This window comes from Dipodomys ordii, unplaced genomic scaffold (assembly GCF_000151885.1).
Source record: "Dipodomys ordii isolate 6190 unplaced genomic scaffold, Dord_2.0 Scaffold61, whole genome shotgun sequence".
In the NCBI taxonomy this organism is placed as follows: Eukaryota; Metazoa; Chordata; class Mammalia; order Rodentia; family Heteromyidae; genus Dipodomys; species Dipodomys ordii.
The window spans coordinates 4497630-4518999 of record NW_012267277.1 but is presented as its reverse complement, the minus strand read 5'-3'; the positions used below and the strand labels follow the sequence as shown (position 1 = coordinate 4518999).

General features: G+C 37.0%; 1 protein-coding gene across 3 annotated transcripts in view; it reads left to right on the top strand.

The window, feature by feature from the left end:
• The window catches only part of Fggy (FGGY carbohydrate kinase domain containing), a 363024-nt gene that overhangs the window by 114699 nt on the left and 226955 nt on the right, over positions 1-21370 (top strand). For all 3 annotated transcript variants that reach the window (XM_013022325.1, XM_013022324.1, XM_013022326.1), the window contains exon 6: positions 18596-18711. In XM_013022325.1, the coding sequence (XP_012877779.1) occupies positions 18596-18711 (116 nt within the window). The remainder of the gene's footprint in view (positions 1-18595; positions 18712-21370) is intronic.

Below are 21370 nucleotides of genomic sequence, written 5' to 3'. Positions count from 1 at the left end.
AGGAATAAACTCCAAGCTGTTAGCTGCTGGTCCAGTATCTTCAATTTGCATGTAGGGCTGCTTTTCTATATCCTATTCTAGAAAAGCCAACGATCAACTTGCAAAGAATTACCCATATCCTGGGAGAATATACTTATCCAGCTTCCTGTTATCTTAAAATGCAAATCTGATATTAATGAACTCTGAAAATTTTCAGTAACATCCTATACTTGTAGAAAATGAGTCTTAACTCTGTAGAATAACATATATGACCCTCTGTAACCTAGCTGCTCACGACCCTCCACTCTCTGCCTTGCTCCTGCTAAGGGGAAGTAATTGGAGTGGATTATTGAATTCTCTTTCAATTCTACTCTTGTAGGTACTGTTTCTTATGCCCTTTCATTAATTGTCCCCTACTTTTGACTCCTACATTTAATATTATAACACCAGAATGTCTTCAATAAGATTCTGTATTCCTCTTTCTGATAGTCCCAAGAGAGATCTTTTTCATGAGACCATTCAGAAGCCTAGGTGTCTTCTGCCTTGTATATTTCTTTATCAGTATCTTCATGAGACTGGTTTTAGGAACCATTTTTTTGACATCAAAGGCCTAGGATGCTCACATCTCTTATATAAAATGACATAATATTTGTATATATCCTTCAGAATACCTTAAATCATCTCTAGATTATTTATAATACCTGAAACAATAAAAATGATATAGAAACAATTGTTACATTATTGAGGGAATAATGGTAATTTTTAAAAGTCTATATGTATTCAATACATATAATGGGACTTTTTATTGGATGCTTTCAACTGAGGTTGTTGGAATTCATGAGCATAAAACTTGTTGGGAACTAGCTGTACTATACTTACTGTGATGTTGTTGTCTGTGTGGTCCCCAAGGAGCTTTCAACCACAGATTCCATCTAGGCAGCAAAATGGAAAGTGGATGAAGCTGGGACAGACCTTCCACCTTTAGTGACTTTGGCTTAATAAGAACTTTGGCTTAATAAGTTTAGTCTCCTTGGAGGTATAGCTCAGTTGGTAGATTGCCAGCCAATGAGCAAAAGTGGCAGGTAACAAGTTCAAGTCTGGGTCTTAGACTTAAAGCAAAAAAGGAAAGAAACAATGGATCATACCAACCTAATGAAGTCTGCTTAAAAGCCTTTAGAACATGGAGTTCATAAAGGTTTCAGATTGATGAATAAATACATTGAGGTTCTGGGAGGTTAGCACTGGAGAAGCCATGGGAATTCCTTGTCTTTCCTACATACCTTGGGCTATTGTCCCTCTTCATTTGGCCATTTATTTATATCTTTTATTTAAAAAATAGATGTATAGTGATTTCTATGAGCCGTTATTGCAAATTTGTGACGTGAGGGGAAGATTATATGGACCTCCAATTTATAACTCATTCTTTTAAAGTATGGAAGGGTTAGACTTTCTGTCTTGTGCAGCTCCATCCTTGACCTGTGAAATGTTTTTCACCTCTAAGTTGTTAGGATTTTCATAGAACATAGGGTTGGTGTCTGGAGATTTAGAGAATGTATTGATGCGGACATTCCCTTACATTATAAATACTTTTTTCTCTTTCTTCTGAAGTTTATTACCTCTTACAGGTATTTTGAGAATTGATATACATATTAGGCATGTTATACATATTGGAAAAATTCAAGTTCTGTAATATATATTTTATACTCTTGCCAGTTTAAGAGGGAAGAGACAAAAATTTTTATTTGCCAGAATAAAGAATAAGAATAACCAACAAAATTCAAATGTTAGTCATAATAAACTATTTGGTCAGATTTAATGGCTCACATTAGGTGGATAATATATTCGTCCACTCTGAAATTTGATTGACTATTACATTATGAATTTTGAGAAAAAGAATAAGATCATACTGCAGAATTCATAAATAGTCCTGCTTCATATCCCGTAAGTCTCCTGTCCACCTGGTGTTCTACCTCTGCAGTAGCATTAGCAGTCAGGAGAGTAGCAGTGTTGGTGATAATGATGGCAGTGCATTTGAATAGTTTCCATTTTAGCAGTTAGAAGTGTCAGTATTGTAGTATCCCATTCAGTTCCAGTAAAAGTTAAAAATCAAAGTGCCCTCCTCTGGGTCACAAGAACCTAGAGGGTCACTTTTGAACCTAGAGCTTATTTTGGAGCCCTCTACTTTGTATCAAGTCTCATGAAACGGAATTTCTGTCTGTGATTCCATCTCTTGCTAGATTCTGAGCATCTTGAGGAAAGTTGGCCTTTTCCAGTTTAGCTATGTATTTGTAGAGCGCAGCCTAAGGCTAGGTATACAGTCAGCAATCAGTAGGCACTTAAGGCATTTCAGTCAAGATCTCTTAATTCTGACACTATGGGTATTTGAGGCCAGATAATTCCTCATCATGGGCTGTCCTTTTGGGCCCTGCAGGATATTGAGTACATACCTGGCCTCTACTTGACAGATGCCAGTATCATATCTCTGTAGCCCCCAATCAGAAAAAACAGAAATGTTTCTACATATTCTAGAATTTCCCTGGTAAGTGAAATCCTCTTGATTAAGAACGGTGAATTAAAATTCAATGAAGGCCCAGAACCTCGGAGTCATTTTTACATCCATAAAGATGTTTCCAAGCCGGGAAAGGACTATGATGGACTCAAGGACTATGATGCATTTTCTATGCTTCAGTGTGTCCAGAACTGAAGGTCAGCTCTGGCTGCTCACAAATTGTCTGGAGTGGTAGTAGGCCTTTCCCAGGATTACCAGGAAGTTCTCTCCAGAGGCAGCTTTCCCTGGGTCATGCTAATAAGCTGACTGGCCTAGTAACACCTGGCAAAATCTCATTGGTTTTTACCAAAAATGTGCCTTGGTGAATTTCCTGGCAGAGCAGGAGCTGTGCTCTGTTCCCTGTCTCTCTATTTCCAGATGTGTCACTGGTGACACATAGAGCCCAGGAAGAACTCTATTGGAAACCCACATTTTATTCTTGGCCGGCCTCACTGTTGTGATTTTTTTCCCTATGTTTAAGCCAGTCTGGGCAGAATCACCCATTTACTAGTTGGTACCCACCATTTTTACTGTTAAAATTCTAAAGCTTATTCTGCAAGGAGAAAACATTGTGGATGTTATTGGTTAATCTAATGATTGGAGATAACCCTCCCTGTTTGCAGTATCTTTATTATTGATAAGAGATATGGAGAGAAAAGCTTGGAGAAAAATGAGGGAGGGGGTGACACTTTTCAAAAAGCGATGTACTCCTTACTTGACTTACGTAACCTCTCTATATATCATGTTGATAATTAAAAACAGGAGAGAATATGCAGATTCAACATTTATTAGCTGTGCCATTTTAGACAATGTCCTTAGCTTCTTGGGCCTTTGGCTTGTTTGTTTTTCTTCAAACCAGAGTGATCAATGTGTTTAATAAGTTGTCCAACAATATTTAGTATGATATACTATCAGTATACCTTGGTCATCCAAGGAAATGGTACAGTGTGATTGCTCATGGCCCCTGGACTGTAAGTTCCATTAAGTCAGACTGTGTGTAAGTCTGTTTTACTTTCCCCCTCCAGTTCCCAGGACCTACAAGGAATTCTATAAGTACATGGTGAATGACTGACTTCATGACAAAAATGGAAAGTCAGACACTCAAGTCCTTTCCTTTGTCCCAGTGGGGGATGGAGGAGGTGTTTGTACAACTGTAAGGGTTCAACTAATGTTTACTGGGGATCATAAACTCACATACCCACATGGGTAGGATATATATATATATACATACATATATATATATACATATATATATGTATATATATATGTATACATACATATGTATATAGGTAGGATACACATAAAAATATATATTCTATATATATAATAAATATATATATAGCGAGGATATACATAACAAATGTGAGACAACACAAGGTGATATTAAGGACAGCAGACTTTTCTGTGGTAAGTCTATTCATCCTGGAATGACAAAATACCAGAGACAGGAGTGGCTTTTGTACAACAGAAATGTATCTCTCACAGTGGATACTGAGAAATCAAGACCCAGGTTTGGTAGATTTGGTACCTGATGAGAGGCCTTCCCTTTTACCACACAATATCCTAAAGTATCTGTGTACTTGAGAGATAGTACCATTGACTCAACAGGAATTTTCTTCCTTCTCTTTTTATTATACAACCTTCATGTTATACAATGCCTGGCATGTTCTGCAAAAATAGCTGGCTCTGAAGTTTAGACATTTCATAGGTGTTTTAAAAAATAAATATCTATCTTTAGTGTTTTTCTGCTTCTGATTTGCAAAGTGTTTTTGAGTGTGATGACATTAAAAAAAATTCTACTGAATGTGTTGGGCCCCAGTGACTCATGCTTGTAATCATAGCTACTCAGGAAGCTGAGATCAGGGAATTGAGGTTCGAAACCAGCCTGGGCAGACGAATCCAAAAGGATCTTATCTCCAGTTAACCAGCAAGTGTCCAGGAGTGGACTTGTGCCTCAAGTGGTAGAGTATCAGCCTTGAGGAAAAAAGCTAAGGGACAGAGACTAGGCCCTGAGTTCAAGCCCCAGTACTGGCACAAACCAAACAAATATGTCTCTTCTGAAAGTATCATAACCATCCTGAAAAAACCCAGCTATTCTTTCTCTAAGAATCAAATCCTGTGTAGGTCCCTTGTGAACGTTTTACATTGGATGCCAGGTCAAATGTTGTACATGTTTGGCAGCTATCAGTTAATTGCCTAATTTTCTAATATCAGAAATTGTTTAAAAATGCCAAAATGCTAACATTTATTCCACTTAAGAGGGAAAATAATAGGAAGCAAATTTCTCAGAGATAACTGTCATTTGCCTTTCCTCTAGAGACTTACATACTGGGTTACTTATATGGCCCAAACAACTTCAGGTTTTCTTATTTCCTCAATACAACTAATTTCTTTCAGATTAAGTGAGGCCAGGCTCTGATTGCAGTATGATTCAGATATCTTTGCATCTCTGTCTTTGTTTATAATTTTTGTAGCATTTACCAGCCAACTTACCAATTTTTTTTTACCATTCACCTCATAATCTGTTTCTTTGCCCCTAAATTTTTTGTTGCACTTGACAATTCGGTGGTCATTATTGTTTTATTCTTTTTTCTCTGTGAGAATTTGTGTTTCTCAGGTATTTGTTATTGCATCTCTGGCCTTTCACAGTGATTGGTAGAAGGATTTCCTTTTCTCCAGTGGGCTGAGAGCCATAACTGTATTTTTCTTTTTTCTTCATGAACCGGACACCTTGTACAGAATTTGCGCTTAATAGCCACTCAGTAGATATTTATTAAATTGAAATGTAATGAAAACTAGTGAGTTTTTATTTAAGTAAGACCATAAATTGTCACTATCTTTTATGCATTTGAAATTCTTAGAAACATTTTTCTTCAGTATTGCTCTTTTGTTGAGGTTGAAGAGGTTGAGTTTAGAGTAAATGAAATGAACCACAGAATCTTTGAGCCTGAACTCTATTATTACTAATAAAACCACCAGCAATCTTTGGTGTAATACTTCCTTACTTCAAGCCCATGTGTTCCTCAGCCATGTGATATGCTAGGCTGCAGAGCTTGTCTTCTCTTACCCCAAGACACGTCTTCCAGTCCTGTAAGTAAGGTAGGCAGCTTCCCTGCAGAACTAAACCTTACTGAAATTTATGCTCACTGATTTTCATAGAAATGAAAACCAGCTGCTTTCAGCTGAAAATATTTTTCTTCATAAAGATGGTTATTCCATCATTCTATATCCTTCTCTTCCCTAGGTATAATTTTCTTTTCCATTTGACATTCTTTTTTGTTCTCTTTTTCCAAACCATTAAATGCTACTTTCTCAACTTACTGGTCCTTTGCCGAAATGAAATTGGGCTGGGTATGATTAGTAAGTGATTGTTGATTTTAGGTGTACTTAGGAATATGTCTCATACCATTAAAATCAGTCGATTCATCCAATCTTGGGGAGTAACTGAAATACCCTGTCCCCAAGTCATACATGGTAGGATCTTTTTAAGCCTGTTATCAACTATTCCCATCTCAGTTTCTCCAGTTACTAAATTTATAAGATATGATTTATTTGTTACAAATGCTTTGCAGGGTTCAAAAGAAACAAATGATGCACAAGGGAAATAGATTGAATTCAGGCCACATATATTTTTCTTCCCAGATCTGGTTTATCAATAAACCTTAATAATTTCTCAATTCTAAAAACACATGGAAATTCTAAAGGAGATTTTTAAAAAAGAACATGATAGATTCCAAGTGCACTTTTACCTTTTCATATGGCTTCTCACTTAGAGCCGCGCAAGCTTCTTCTTTCTAGTTACTAAGAAAGTATATCAACCAGGCAGCTTCCTTTGCTTATTGATTTTAACAAGGCTATTGATTTACACTTGAGCCAGAGGCCTCTGAACCCTTTTGTTTGTTGGTGTTTTCTTTCTTTCTTTTTTTAATACGAGCCCATTTGAAAACTTCCCATATGGACTGAGTTGCAAAGGTGGTCCCAGTTCAGCATCCAAAACAGATTGCTTCTGCAGGAATGAAGTGGGCATTGGTACATGGGGCAGTAGGCTAAAGGTGATGGCCAGTAATCACTCACGGTTGTTTCTTGTGAACCTCAGACATCCAGGCTTACAAGAAAGAACATGGTACAGTGTGCCATCTGGGCTTCCAGTCCAACGAAGGAGAGAAAAAATCTGTTAGCAATATTTAGTGCTGCAATAGGGAGCAACAAATACACAAAGAGGGTCAAGTGACAGCTCTGGATGAACTCCAAAGGAATTGACCTCTGAAGGCTTAAGGTTTATGAAGGTTAAGGAAGATCAAGGTGTTTCAGGTATATACGACCAAGCATAGAATCTGACATCAGGAGCTGGATAGTTTGTTTTAGCCAGATACATGCAAACCATGAATAACCTAGTATTGTTTATCTTAGGTTCTCTAGCCTATACATGTTTTATCATTTTTTCTTTCAATATTTTTTGGTTGAAGTTGATATCTCTGCTCTTCTGTATTCCTATCAGGCTTACTGAAAATCTTACATTACTATTGTTTTGAGACAGTCTCACTATATAGCACAGACTAGCCTTGAATTTGTGATCTCTCTGCTCAGCTAATTGTCAGAGATTACATGTATGTACCACCACACCTACACCTACATTACTTTTTGTGTTCCTTTACATTCACCAGTTTTCCTTATCTACCTCTGAGCTATTCAAGGGAAGAACCCTTGAATGTCTGTTTCTTCAGTGCTATGTTCAGTGCTGGCAAATATAGTTTGGAAATGAATGCTCTCCATGAATATAGAACATTCTGGGTGGTGTTACTTTCAAGTGTACAGAAGGCAAAGTTTGGTTTCAATATTGGTTTCTAAGTTCATGGTATGAACTAAAATGTTTTTCTGTTTTCTTTACTTTTTTACTTTTTTTGTGATAGCATAGAGAATTGAACCTAGAGGCTTGTGTTTGCTAGAAAAATGCTCTACCACTTAAGCTATACCCTTAGCCATTCTTTTTGTCTTTTGATATAGCATCTTGCTAACTTTGCCTGCACTGGCCTTAAGCAATCATTCTTTTTTTTTGTGGCAGTCCTGGGTCTTGAACTCAAGGATGGGCACTGTCCCTGAGCTTCTTTTGCTCAAGGCTAGCAGCAGCTTTTTGGAGATAAGAGTCTCATGGATTTTCCTTCCCTGGGCTGGCTTTGAACCATGATCCTCAGATGTCAGCCTCCTTAGTAGCTAGAATTATAAGGATGAGCCACTGGTACCTGGCTCTCTAAAGCTAAATTTATAGGTTTGTGTCACTAGGCTACACTTCTCAATTAAATTTTATGTTGACTTGGACAAAGCTGAGCTAGATTTCCTATGACATTATTTTATTTTATTCAGATTATAGTCATCAAATTTGAGCTTAAAAACATGCTTCTGTCTCTGTAGTGTCTTCACTAGTGTCTTAAAGGGAGTATTGATTTGAATATTTCTCTCTCATTGGTATTTTCTTTTTCAAAGGTAGCTAGAGGTGGTGATTGTGCCACTGATGAAAATGATAAAAACAAAATAGCTCCTTTGATGGGGGATTGCTGTTTAAGTTACAATAGCACATAATCCTTTAATTAATTTATGAGGTAAGTACTATACTTACCCTCCTTAGTAGTTAAGGAAAATGATGAGCATGAGGATGTGGTAGTGAATGATCACAATCCCACAGTGCCCATGCTCAGTCATGGCTCCTGTGTAACAGCAGGAAAATCTCACGTCTAGAAGAGTCCTTAGGAAGTCAGTTATCCTCTTCCCTTTCCAGAGTCAAGATCACATTTGAGCTAAGCGCACTGCCTAGAACACATTTTCCACAACTTTGTTGATCTGGTGAACAGCTTTCCACATTCAGAACTCACAGCTTCTGCAGTGATTCTGGTTGAACGTTTCTTTAACATTCCCAGGTCCCAGGTAGAGTTTCTTCTTCTCTGGCTCTTATGTCTTACATTCCGCCTGCAAAAATTTTATTCTTATACCTCTTGCTAAGGAGTTAGACTCTAAAGCTAATTGGGTCCCCTGCTAGCGATCTCTGCTCACAAAAGTGGATCTTGGGAGTCTTTCTCCCCTGAGGGAGAATGTTCACCCCTTGAGGCCAGAGGGATGATGAATACTGTGAAGGTGTTAATGGCTAAGTCATGAATTTCCATGTTTCTGCAAGTAACAAGTCTGTGTCTTCCTTCTGAAAAGCAGCCATTGTTCTGCCAGTTTCTAAATCTTAATTTCTGAGGAAAGATAAGAACCTAGTTTAAAGACTCTTTTTCTGCTTATTTCCTTTCCTTTTATACTTATATTCATTTTCTTTTAGGTTTTGTCCCTTTCCTTTCTTTCTTTTCTTAGAAGTAAGACATATGTCAGCCAAGAATACTGCAGGTCTACATACTCATGGTTCACTAATTCTTTCTTTTAATACTTTTGCCTTCTCACCTTATTTGGAAAGTCTTAATTCAACTCTCCCCAATTGCTCTTTGCTATATTCTCAACTGTGGAAACATTAAATAGGCAGATTCTGGGGTGCTGGAGCAGTTGGTATTGTAACATGGAGGCTACTAGCATTATCATAAATGACCTCCAATTGTTATGGCTTTCTTGATGATGAGGATGTTTGTCACCTGGAGCACAAAAGGAAGCAGAATAAGGGGAAGAATGCCCCAATTTTGCATGATGCACCATGGGAATTAAGTGGCATCATTTGATAGAGTAAGAAGACTGTAAACATAAAGTCAATACTCTAAGGTATTTTCAGTAAAGTACTGAGAGCATTTTAGGGCCTTGAGTTTTCTCCTGGCTTTTTTGTTCAAGGATGGCCGTCTGTCACTTGAGCTTTACCTCCATTTCCCTGGCTTTGTGCTGGTTAATTGGAAATAAAAGTCTTTTGAATTTGTCTACTTGAGCTGACTTTGAACCAGGATGTGCACATCTCAGCCTTCTCAGTAGCTAGGATTATGGATGTGAGTTTACAGCACCTGGCTTAGGTATCCTTGAACAAAGTTAGAGCCATTTGGGGGCATTTAGTGTGATAGAAATTTCTAAGTCTTTCAGTATGTCTTAGAGTTAACCTCTCTCATGAAAGATAGGCAAAGAATATATGTTGTATACCTACCATATGTTAGGCACTGTGCTGAACTATGGTATATATTATAGTTATTTCTGAAAAAGTAAAGATAATGGTAGCTTGACAAGAAAATATTTCTTTGATACGTTGTTTATGTGCTTATTCATACTGAAGAATATTCTCAAGTTAATATGATGCTTGTTGGATCATCTTGCCAGAAATGAATCATAAAGTAGTCTAATAGCAAAACAGAACTGAGATGTACTGGGTCTTTGGCAGTAACTATCTGATTCTAACCCCTTTTTCTTTCTCTGCCAGGAATCTTACATTATCTCTTCAAGGCAGAGCAGTCTTCAATGTGTATTTATTAGTATAACTTTCTTTCCCTTACTTTCCCTTCCTCCCAATTAGTTTCTTTAGAATAGCATTACTATTTTTTTTCTTCTCCATATTATGAGTGACATGAAGCCCCAGGCTTACTGATGTGTACAGGTTAGACTGTTTCAGATCCATTCAGTGCTCTACTTCCCAAATGGCAAGTCTAAGATACCACTATTGCTGAAGGATGTTGGAAAGATTATGATAGACTCCACTATTCATCCATGCTGACACACAATATGTTATCATGTAATAGAGTAGAACAAAATGTGTTACCACTTGAAAAGGTATTTTAATATTGGAGCTTGTGAAATTCAGGGAACTTTTATGAGTCAGAATAAACAGTTGCTCATGTCCTCAAACTCTTGTAGGTTATACTGGGGCACAGCTATATTTAGTAATAGGTCTTGGTGTCAGTAGCCCCATAAACATACTAGGGTAGATACTGCAGAAGAAGCTAGCTAGCACCAAGGTATGGGATTCAGAAGAAAGGGATTTGGAAGAGCAAGAGAGTAGATGAATCATGAATCTTTGGGTGTGTTGAAGGCAGAGGGGGACTGAACTCAGGACATAATACTATCCAGGTTCTTAAGCCATGCCCCTAGATGACAGCGAATCTTTACATGGCCATAGGCAAAAGACTAACATAAAACCTCCCATCCAAGATGCCAGAGTAGGCTTAAAATTATTGTGTCAGGAACTCTAATTACTAGAGCAGAGAAAAAGCTAAGGAAAAGACTAGGGAAAACTCAGATGAATCAGAGTGGTCTAATCTGAGGATGTTAATATCACAATGCAGCCCCTTTTTGATAATTTTTAGCTACTGGTAAAAATGGAAGGAGCATAAGATACTGTGTAGAAACCCTTGGCCATGCCCTGAAACTCTACTTCTTAATAAAGAAGTCTAAGGTAGGGTTTCAATTCATCTTTATTTGCACATGTATGTGTGTGACTGAGAATAAGCTGGTACCAGGTCTTGAATTCAGGGCCTGACTTTTTTGTTCAAGGATGACAGTCTACCACTTGAGCTGTACCTCACTTCCCTGGCTTTGTGCTGGTTAATTGGAAATACAAGTCTCTTGGATTTGCCTGTTTAAGTTGGCTTCAAACCGGGATCCTTACAACTCAGCCTTTTGAGTAGCTATGATTACAACTACAGCACCTGGCTTCAATTTGTATTTCTATAGGCCTATTAATATTATAGGCACAATAGGCATTGAGTAATACTTTTTCATTATATTGAATTTACACAGTATTTGTTAGATATTTCAAGGAGTCCATCATGCATGTCTCTCTTCTAAAAGATTATCTCTTTTAAAAGTTATACAAAGGAGGTGCCATTTAACAAATCAGTTTATGAATACAATGCAACTTGGTCAATGTTAGCCTTTTCAACATTTCTCCCCCACCCTTTGGCCCATCCCTTCCCATATTTTTCTGAAGTTTGTGGTATATACAATGAATTCTTGACTGCATTCTCTTCTTTTCCTCACTTCATTTTTCTATCCCTCTCCCCTCGGTGCCACCTCCCTGTTACATGTACCCCATATCTGGTGTTGATTTTGTTGAGCTTTGACCTAGTCCTTATAAAAATTATATTTGAGCTCTTCATAGAATCTATTATACTTCAGTTAATTAATTTGTAACCACTTGCATATGACCCAATGTGTCTACTTAAGGATTTATAGGTACATTCTATCTACCACAATTGAGGAAAACCATGAAACCTTTGTTTCTCTGGGTCTGCCTTACTTCACCTGTTATCATTTTTCCCAACTCTTTCCATTTCCTTACAAATGGTACAATATCATTATTTCTAATGGATAAGTAAAATTCCATTGTGTATATATACCACATTTTCTTGATCCATTTGTTCATTGAAGGGTTTCTGGGCTGGTTCTGTAACTTGGCTATGGTGAACAGTGCTGCAATGAGCGTGGCTGTGTTGGTGGCTTTACTTTAACCTTGCTTATGTTCTATTAGATTAAGACCCAGGAGTAGAATTGCTGGGTCAAGTCTTTCCATTTCCTAACGGAAAAGGAAAAAAAAATTATATTAAGTGAAGTAAACCAGGACCAAAGAAACATAGGTCCCATGGTTTCCCGTATTTGCAATAACTAGTATATGTCTGAGATAAGCAGAAAAGGTCAGATAAGTTGATGTTAGGTGAAATGAACCTAAGATAAGTATTCAAATTTTTTTTCTTTCTTGTGATTGTTTTTAACATATTTATAAGATGATTTCTTTGTTGCTTTGTATGCCCCTCCCCCACGGTGTAACCCCTGCTTTCATTGTATTTGATGTTGCTATAATTTGTAGAGGGGAAGGGCAAAAACAAACCATTTAAATAGGGATACAGGTGGACCCATTGAAACAATGAGATGTAAAGTCATTATGTTGAAAAAGGAACTTTACAACTTTGGCCAGGGTGTGGGGGTGTGGGAGGGGAGATGGGAAGGGATGGGAAGAGGAAACAAAGGAGGAGGCAACAATGCTTGATAAGAAATGTACTCATTACCTTGCCCATGTAATTGTAACCCCTCTGTACGGTATTTTCACAACAACAAAAAAGAAGAATTGCTGGGTCATTCTTTGACTGTGAGCTCTAAGAGGAAAGACATAATACCTGCTCCTAGTACATGAGAAGAACTTAGTTGATATTTGTAAGGGAGTGGATAGAGAAGGAAGAAGGAAGAGTACTTTCATATACAAGAAGCACTTAGCTGGAAGATTTGCCCTATGAAGTTCTCATTGAAACCTATGCTGTGCCATGTGGTACCGAACTTCCACCTCTTTGCACATGCAACTCTCCATCTGAACTGTTCTTCCTCGTCCCCACTAACACTTGCCTTTGCTTTTATCTCTTCCTTTTTTTCCTTGTCATCTTCAATCTGACCAATACATCCTTTCTTTAAGCTTCTTAATAAAGGGCTGGTTACTATTACCTTTGGGTGACCATGAAGTAATTTGGTCATTTTATGATCATGTTTCACAGTTTATTTTTAATTATGTGACTTTATAACTGAATTGTCAAAAGTACTCTTCATTTGGACATCATGAGAGTTAATCTCATTGTCCTTGAATAGCTGTATATACCATTCAACTCTTGAACAAGTTAACCTTTACCAGTAGTAGCTACCTAAGGAAGCTGCTTCTTTGCTCCATTTTAATTTTTGTATTTATTCATCTACTAAGAAAATGAGAGAGCTGGGGGTTAACTTACCAAGCAAGATTTGGTCATTAGCATGTGTGCATGTATGCATATATGCCCACATACACACAGAAAAGATAGACAAAGTAACCTAGAAAAATTGAATACTACCTCAAATTTATTGTACTCTTTCACATTGTTTAATTGGTCATTGCAATGCCTTGTAACTATTTTTTTCATGAATGAGCATGAAAAAGTATGTCATTCATAAGTATAGTTTTGCAGTAATCAGGACAAAGTTTGAACTTCTGCCCTGCTCTTTCCTAATGGTATGACCTCAAAGGAGTTACTCAACCTTTCTGTGAAGTGTCCTTCTCTGTCACTTTCTTTACAAGTTCATTGTGATATTCAGTAACCTACATACAGTGCACTTCACACTTAACAGAGATGCCTTTGCCCTTTTTTCCTCCTCTCAGTAGTGCCCCTAATTAGCATTGCCTTTCATTAAATTTAGGAGACAAATTCAAATTTATGGATCCAGGGGCTTCACCAATGTTTTGGCATTGACTATAGGGTCTCTTAATTTTGACTCTTGGACACTCCCCCCCCCTTTCTCTCATGGGAAAACTCCCTCAACTTGATTATTTATTCAGTTCTTTCATGCTCCCCATATTGTCATGGCTACGTTTGAACCATGTTATCAGCAGGTCTAACTGAAAAGGCAATTTAATATCGCCCTGTGTTGCATCACTGCATATATTATTTTGGTCTGTCATGGACCTGTCAGCAAGTCTTGATGAAGTACAGAGCCAATAGTAACAAGCCTGAAATCTGACAGCTCTTTAACAGAAGCAACTCCACTTGGTGCAGTGGTATTTCTTCAGAAATAAGGCCTTCCTTGGTCTCTTTGTTGATGCAATTAGCAATCCAACCCCAGTCATTATATTTCCCCTTGAGCAGTATCTTTAGTGCTGGTAATTCATTCTGCTGCATGTCTTGGAAAAACAGAGCCATCATATGGGCCTGTGATGTACCAAAGACTGTAGCCAGAAATATCTTGGTAATTTATCCCCAAACTCAACTCTAATTATTCTGTTATTCACTAGCTTGTTCGATTGAGACTCTCCAGGTTCTGCATTCCCCAGGCAGAGAACAAAAGGTTTCCCTTGAAAGTAGGGGCCTGGCAATGTCAATGCAGGGAACTGTCTATAAATAATGCAGCAGGGCCGACTTCGTTTTCATAGTCTTGGAGAAATGCATGAAAATGATCAGGCCCCTGGAACTTAGCAGACTTGTGCTTTTCATGTGCTTGCCTTGCTCTGGGTAGATCTGGAGAGTTGGAACTTCTTGCTTTTACTGAGGCTGCTTTATCTTGTCTATATGGATGGTATTTGGTGGCTGTTTTATTCATTTTTAAATTTTGAGGCTTCTTCCTGCTGAGGAAATCTCTGATATGTACTCAGTACTCATTGACTTTTTTAAAAAACAGAAAGGTTATAATAACTGTAGCTGTTACGATATGTGATCATCAAAAATTAGGTTTGCTTTTACTCTGTTATTTTCTCCATATTAAGGCTTGAATAGTTGGGCAAGACTCTTCTTTCTGTATCCTCTGATCTCTCAGCCTTGTTTATTTCTTTTTTATCATTGTTGTTTTGACTTGGTGGGATTTTTTGTTTGCTTTTGAAATTCAAGATTTACTTCTTGGACTAAGTGAGGCTTTTCATCTATAGGCTTCAGTCTTATTTTAACTCAGTGTAACCATGTACCTGTACTGTATTCATTTACTTATCATGGTTCACTCATCTCTTCTGTTTTCTTTTTCCTGTTCCTTTTAAAGAAATTGCTCCTGGAGTTCCTGTTATTCTCATTCAGGGTCCTAGGTCTTTCCCCAAGCTTCTTACCCCTTCCATCATGATTTTTTCCCCTTTCATGTCTTCACTGCTTTGAGAAAGATATTCATTCACTTTGTCTTCCAGAACATTAATTTAATTTCCATCAGGGCCAATTGATTTTTTTAGTGTAAAAAAAAAACCTTTACATTCCAGAAAGTCACTGTGTAAGTTCTCCTTGCTTTCATAATTAATGTTGCCTCCCAGTATTTTCATCATTTCTACTTCAGTGAGACCTGCCACTTGCTTCTTATAGATGGTCTACATAATCTTCTCTCAAAAACACCTGTCTCTCCAAGTTATATAGTTTTTAAAAATCTACTCATGGGTCTGTATATTTTTGGTGCTTATATGTAGGTTTTTGAGGATCTATTCAGCATTAACAGATCTGAATGCTAGGAAAGGTACAGGATTTATGCCCTGATATTCCTGTTGGAAGTCAGCTAATTCACCAAGAGTTCAAGGCGCCTTCTATCCTCTACAAGCTTCCTGGGAAAAAATAGCACTCATTTTCTGCATATTGTTCTTGGAAATAACTTAGCCTGCAGTGTAGTCTCTGACTGTTAGAGGCTTTTACTTCTAAGTTTAATTCTACAATGCTCCTGTGTGGAATGACATGATGGGCTGGTAGATATAGCTTGTCTAAAGGTGACTAGGAGGCTAGTTGCACAGAAACACACTTCAGGGAAATGACAAAACTCAGGTTGTAATAGAAATCTCTGGGCAAGAAAAAAACTTTTATTTAGTTACTGGTACTTTGCCTTTACCCAGAAAGAAGATGCAGTTCTGTATGTCTTTCTTTCCTAGAGATTTGCTAAAAACTTAAACTTGAGATGCACTCTCTGAAAGATGCCAATCACTATTAGCACTGGTGTGATTTACAGAGATACAAATAAAATGAATCCTAATCATAGTTGCACAGTCCATATGGAGAATTGAGTTTCCAGAGACATCTTTAGCCACAAGACTGTGGTTCAGTCATCTTCACTCCTAGAACACTTTTTAGCCACTTATTGTAATTTACTATAAACAATAAGCAATGAGGCATTCCTATTTTTTCTCTTATTATATGAGCAAAATACAGTTGGACTGATTTACTTACATTTTAACGTGTTGAGTTAACTACTGCTTGTTTGCAAACCACAACCAAGGCTCAGAGTGGAATCCAGTGATCATTTGATTGCCTGATAAGAGGCTTTGTTAGTTTGTGCTCTGGTGAGTGGTTCTTTTGATGTTAGTTTGATTCATTCACTGGCATCTTGGTTGTCTGATTCAACTTGATCCACAACCTAGAGGTATGTGGTCCAGATTGTGTTTTGGTTTTTTTTTTTTTTGTGATCATTGCTGTATGCTTCTCATCTTTGATCCTCCTCATGTGACTAGTACCCTAGCTCAACATGAATTTCTCATGGTGGAGCCAGAGGTGCAAGAAAGCAATCAAAATAAATGAAGCATCTTTAAGCCTAGACGACAGAAGTGGTATGCAGTCCCTTCTGTTGAATTCCTTTAGCTAAATCCAGTCCTGTGTCCCAATTCAAAGTGTAGAGATAAGAAAAGTAGTCCTTCCCATAGGGCATGGCCTATACTGTAAGGAGGAAGTTTCCACACTATCTAGTTACATGGCAGAGGATGTGGATATGTCGAAGGATTCAAGGCACAGGACCATTTTAACAGTAAACCTCCCTTACATGTTAAAAACTGTAATGTATTTGTAATTTTCCATGGCATCTTAAAGGAGAGACTTAAAATTGGCTTGCGGATAGTATGGAAATGTTGATAGAAGAACTAAATGGGAACTAGATAAAAAGGAAGACTTGTAGGTTGCCAAGTGGACAAGGGTGCGTGGGAGGAGCAAAAGTCAAGTAAGTTGCAAGAAATAGTTAAGAGTAGAGGAACAGAAGTCTCTATTAATGGGGCATCTAGAGAGTGAAGATTTATCTTATTTGCTAGGATTATTGGAAATAATCCTCCTACATTGTCTTTTGTTTATAATCGCTCTTCCCAGTGAGCTAAGAGAGTTCCTAGATAGTTGAAATTTCAAACATTGTGCCAAGGGGGAGTTTACCTACTCTGCATCTCTTAGGGTAAACTACCTTAAATAAGGGATACATATGTATACATGCATACATGTATATATATATATATATATATATATATATATATGTATGTGTATATAGTGTGTGTATGTATTTATATTTGTGTAAGTACTTTTTAAATGTATTGGTGTCACTAAACACCATTCTATGTGTTCTGGCAGTTGTGCCACGAATGAACAAATTGTTAATGAAAAGTGTCCTTTCATATGTGGGCAGGTAAGACTGGTTTTGTAAGAGTAAGACTGGTTTTATGTCAAAAGAGTTGCTGGTTTGCTGGGAGAGCAGAAGTGGGTAGGCAAGCAGTAGCTGTCTGCCTATAATAGAATTGGTTGCACACAGAAAATAGTCATTTAACAACAGTCCCTTCATTGAGGCCTCCTAAACTGTCTGAGCTGACATGTAAAAACTTCTTAAGTGATTCAAGATGGTACACTAGGAGGAAGCAAGGCTGGGAATCACACAATGGAAACCAGTGATGTCACAAAGGTCAAGTGAATGGATTTAATCAGGGTTGATGTAACAAATCTCATTTTTAAAAAATTGCACTGGAGAAATATGGAAAATATATTGAAAAGTATTAGGGCTACAAGGAAGATCTATAAAAAAGCAATTAATTACAGGATGTGATAGACAATAATGCTAAAGTATACATTGTATGCTCGGATCTCAGAAAAGGAATACATAACCCTAAACTGGAATTTCAGCTTATGTGAAAGTGCAAGTTTTTGTTATAAAGAAGGGAAGCTGGAAGAAATTTCTAAGCCTCTGGGTACAGGACAGAGACATAAAAGTTTAAGACGCCCTTTTCCAGTCACATTTTTAGAGAAATGCCAATTATTTTTAGAGATGGAATATAGAATATTAAGAATGACTTGATGAGAAATAAAGCTGAAAAGGAAAATGACTCTTTATTACATTTTACTTTAGCTTAGAGCAACCACCAGGAACTTTTAAAAACATCTTTATTAAACAGAATTTTAAATATGTACAAAGTAGACAATGTTTGGTCTAAGCCTCAGTGACCAGCAACTAAGGCTAGTCTTGCCTGGTCTACAATTTCATTCTTCTTCCCATGCTATTTTGTAGCAAATCCAAAATAACATCTCATCTCATATAAATATGTTAGCATATATCTCTGAATGATAAGGAACAGCTTTTAACATAACCAATGTTATCTTTTAAAGTTTGCTAAGCTAATTTCATCTAAAAGCTAGTCAACTATCATAATTTATAGTTACCTCAAAAATCTATATGTGTGTAGCTGTAAGTGTAAATATTCATTGTTTGATCGGTATCCAAATAAAGAGCTGAAAATCTTCTGAAAGTAAAAGAAGGGGCTACCAGTGATTGCTAGGTGTCCAGGGAGACCTTTGGATCTAAACAGTGGTGTATACTTAACATTTTTCTCCATATTACTCAAGATAATCTGGTAGATACTTACTTATGAAGGAAACATGGTTCATTGGTTTTATCTCTCTCCTCTTTCCCTAGATCTCTCTGCTCCCTGGTGTGCAAATGGACATATTCAGCAGATAAAGGCTGGGATGACAGTTTCTGGAAGATGGTTGGTTTGGAAGACTTGGTTGCTGATAATTACAGCAAAATAGGTAAAGGAGGAGAAAATCTGGAGAATGATCACATCCATCTGTCCATCTATCTTTCTATCTATCCATACATTGGTATTTTACATACATATATCAGTGGGTTTATGCATGTATGTAACATATTGTTCATTTTGCCTAGATTCCAGTATAGGAAACCAACCCTACTTTCCTAAGACTTGGGTTTTTCCAAAATGAACCAGATAGTGACATGTCTTATCTGAAGAGGAAGGCTGAATGGAGAGAGGAAGGGTGGGTGAATACAGACATAATACTCAATGTGCTTATGTGGAAATAGAACTGGGATGGAATAGGTAAGAATGAGAGGAAGAATGATGGGAAGGGTGACATTGATCAACATGTATTGTACACATACATGGACATGTTAAATTGAAACCTTTTAGTACAACTTTTAGAGATAATTTTTAAAATTTATTAATATACCACAGCATAAGAAAAAAATAAATCAGTTGAAAAAATAAATAAAATAAATCAGTTATGATGGATAGGACATGACTGTAGGCCAATTTTTCTTTTTCATGGTTAATTGAAATAGGAATATCATGAACTTTTCTGTCCTGTCTGGCTTTGAACCATGATCCACAGATCTCAGCCTCCTGAGTAGCTAGGATTACAGGCAGGAGCCATGGCTGAACAGCTGTATCTGCTTATATATCTTGATTTTATAGTAAATTGTGAAGTCTTGAACAAGAGGTTTTTCACTTATTTGCTTTTATATTCCCCGTTCTAACAGAGGGCATAACACATTTTTATGGCTTTATTATTTGATTAATAGGAAAATAGATTCATGCTTCTGGGAGCTGGTATATTTTGTTTTGAAAATCTATAAGAATTTTTCTGATTGTAGCAGTACCATTTGTGGGCTTTGATTTTCTGATTATTTTACCATTTTCCTCACACTCTGGTTTCTCTTCAGATCCTTTAACCTCTTGCCTTTTCAACATTTTCCTCTTTTTCCTCTGCATACAAGACACATGTTTGATTAGTATATTAGCTCTGCTAATAGGACAATACCTAAAGAAATGTTCATTAAAAGTCCATAATGTTAATCTGGCAGAAAATTTCCAGAGTAACTTTATTAGATTTTGCCTGTTAAGTTAATGGATTTTTAATGGATGTCCTAAGGAGGCATATCATTAACCAGAATATTGCCGTACATGGATTAAAACATACTCATTCATCAAAATTAATTGTGTGATCTTCCCCTGATTTTCATTTCTGGTTACTTGAGCTTAGATTTTCAATCTGAACCCAAAGCAGAAAACATTTAAAAAGATATTTACTCTCAGTTTGATGTTCAGAAATGCCTCACTCCCTTCCAGACATTGTCTGTAATTCTTGGAACTATGTAAAATGAATCTCGGAAGTCTCCCTATAAAGTGTTAAATATTTCCAGTGGCCTCATTGCTCATCAAAATGTGAGCAATATAGCACAAAACCTTTTAGCAGATTTGAGCACTGAGTGTGGTGGACTGGAGCATTAATACAATTACCATAATTTGCTCCATGTGGAGCTTTTAGCCAAGTCTTTACCAGCCTTCTCGGCTCATGCAGTAAATAAATGCTTTCCCCGAAAACTGAACACCTCAGCAACTGATGGTCTTATGGAAGAATATTTTTGATATAAATTATTTATGAAGTGTAAGTTAAGGATCAAATGCAATATTTATATAGTGCATTTCAAGGACAAGGGAAATTTACAGTGTTTTAAGTAACTACATGTAAGTTTTCAAAGCTGCTACCTTCTGCTCTTCCAAGGAAGTACTTGATACTTTGGTTTGAGAACACTGTGCAAAGTAAGACATAAAATAACTGAATGAAAAGAATATACCAGGAAATTTCTTTACCATTAAATTCCTAGTTGGTTTAATATTCAGAATTAATGGAGGAAGCTCAAACCTCTCTCTCTCTCTCTCTCTCTTTCTCTCTCTCTCTGTATGTTTTGTGGAGAGTGGGTAAGAGATTATCCACCTATAGTCCAATAAAATGATCTATTTCAATAAATTTTGACCTTCAGTCCCATGTGAATCATTCCCAGGTTACCTATTTAATCCTACACATCTATCAAAAGTGAACAGGAAGGAAGACATCAGCAAGGAGAGAGGACCCTTAGGAAGATAAGCAACATCCCACCTGTTCTAATCGATTATCCAGCCTCCCTTCCAGCATGTCCCAGTTGCTTTTACTTCCTGGGAAAAGCATGCTTTGGTATATTATTGGGGTAGGACAGTTCATGAAAATTCATATGTATAAGATGGCTGAAATATAGAGTAGTTGTTTGCATTATAGGATTTCATTATGTAAAATAATTCAGTGTTACCTTACAGCTCATTCATTATTTTGGATTTAGGAAGTCAGGAAAACAAGAAATATAAGGCCTGAATAGATCAAATTACTGAGTATTCAGAGAGAAGCAGAAATGCATATAAAGTATACATGGAAGAAGATACATTATTGAGGGGAACAGAGGCTGCCTTTTAAAAATGGTTTTCTCTCCCCTTTGAGACTATATTTTAGGCATTACATACCATGGATACAGTTACCTGGCATGTTATAGACACCAGTGATATATTTGTTGAGTGAGTGAATATGTATGTGAATGAAGGATTTGTTAAGTAAATTCTGTCTTGGCTTTTATTGTTTT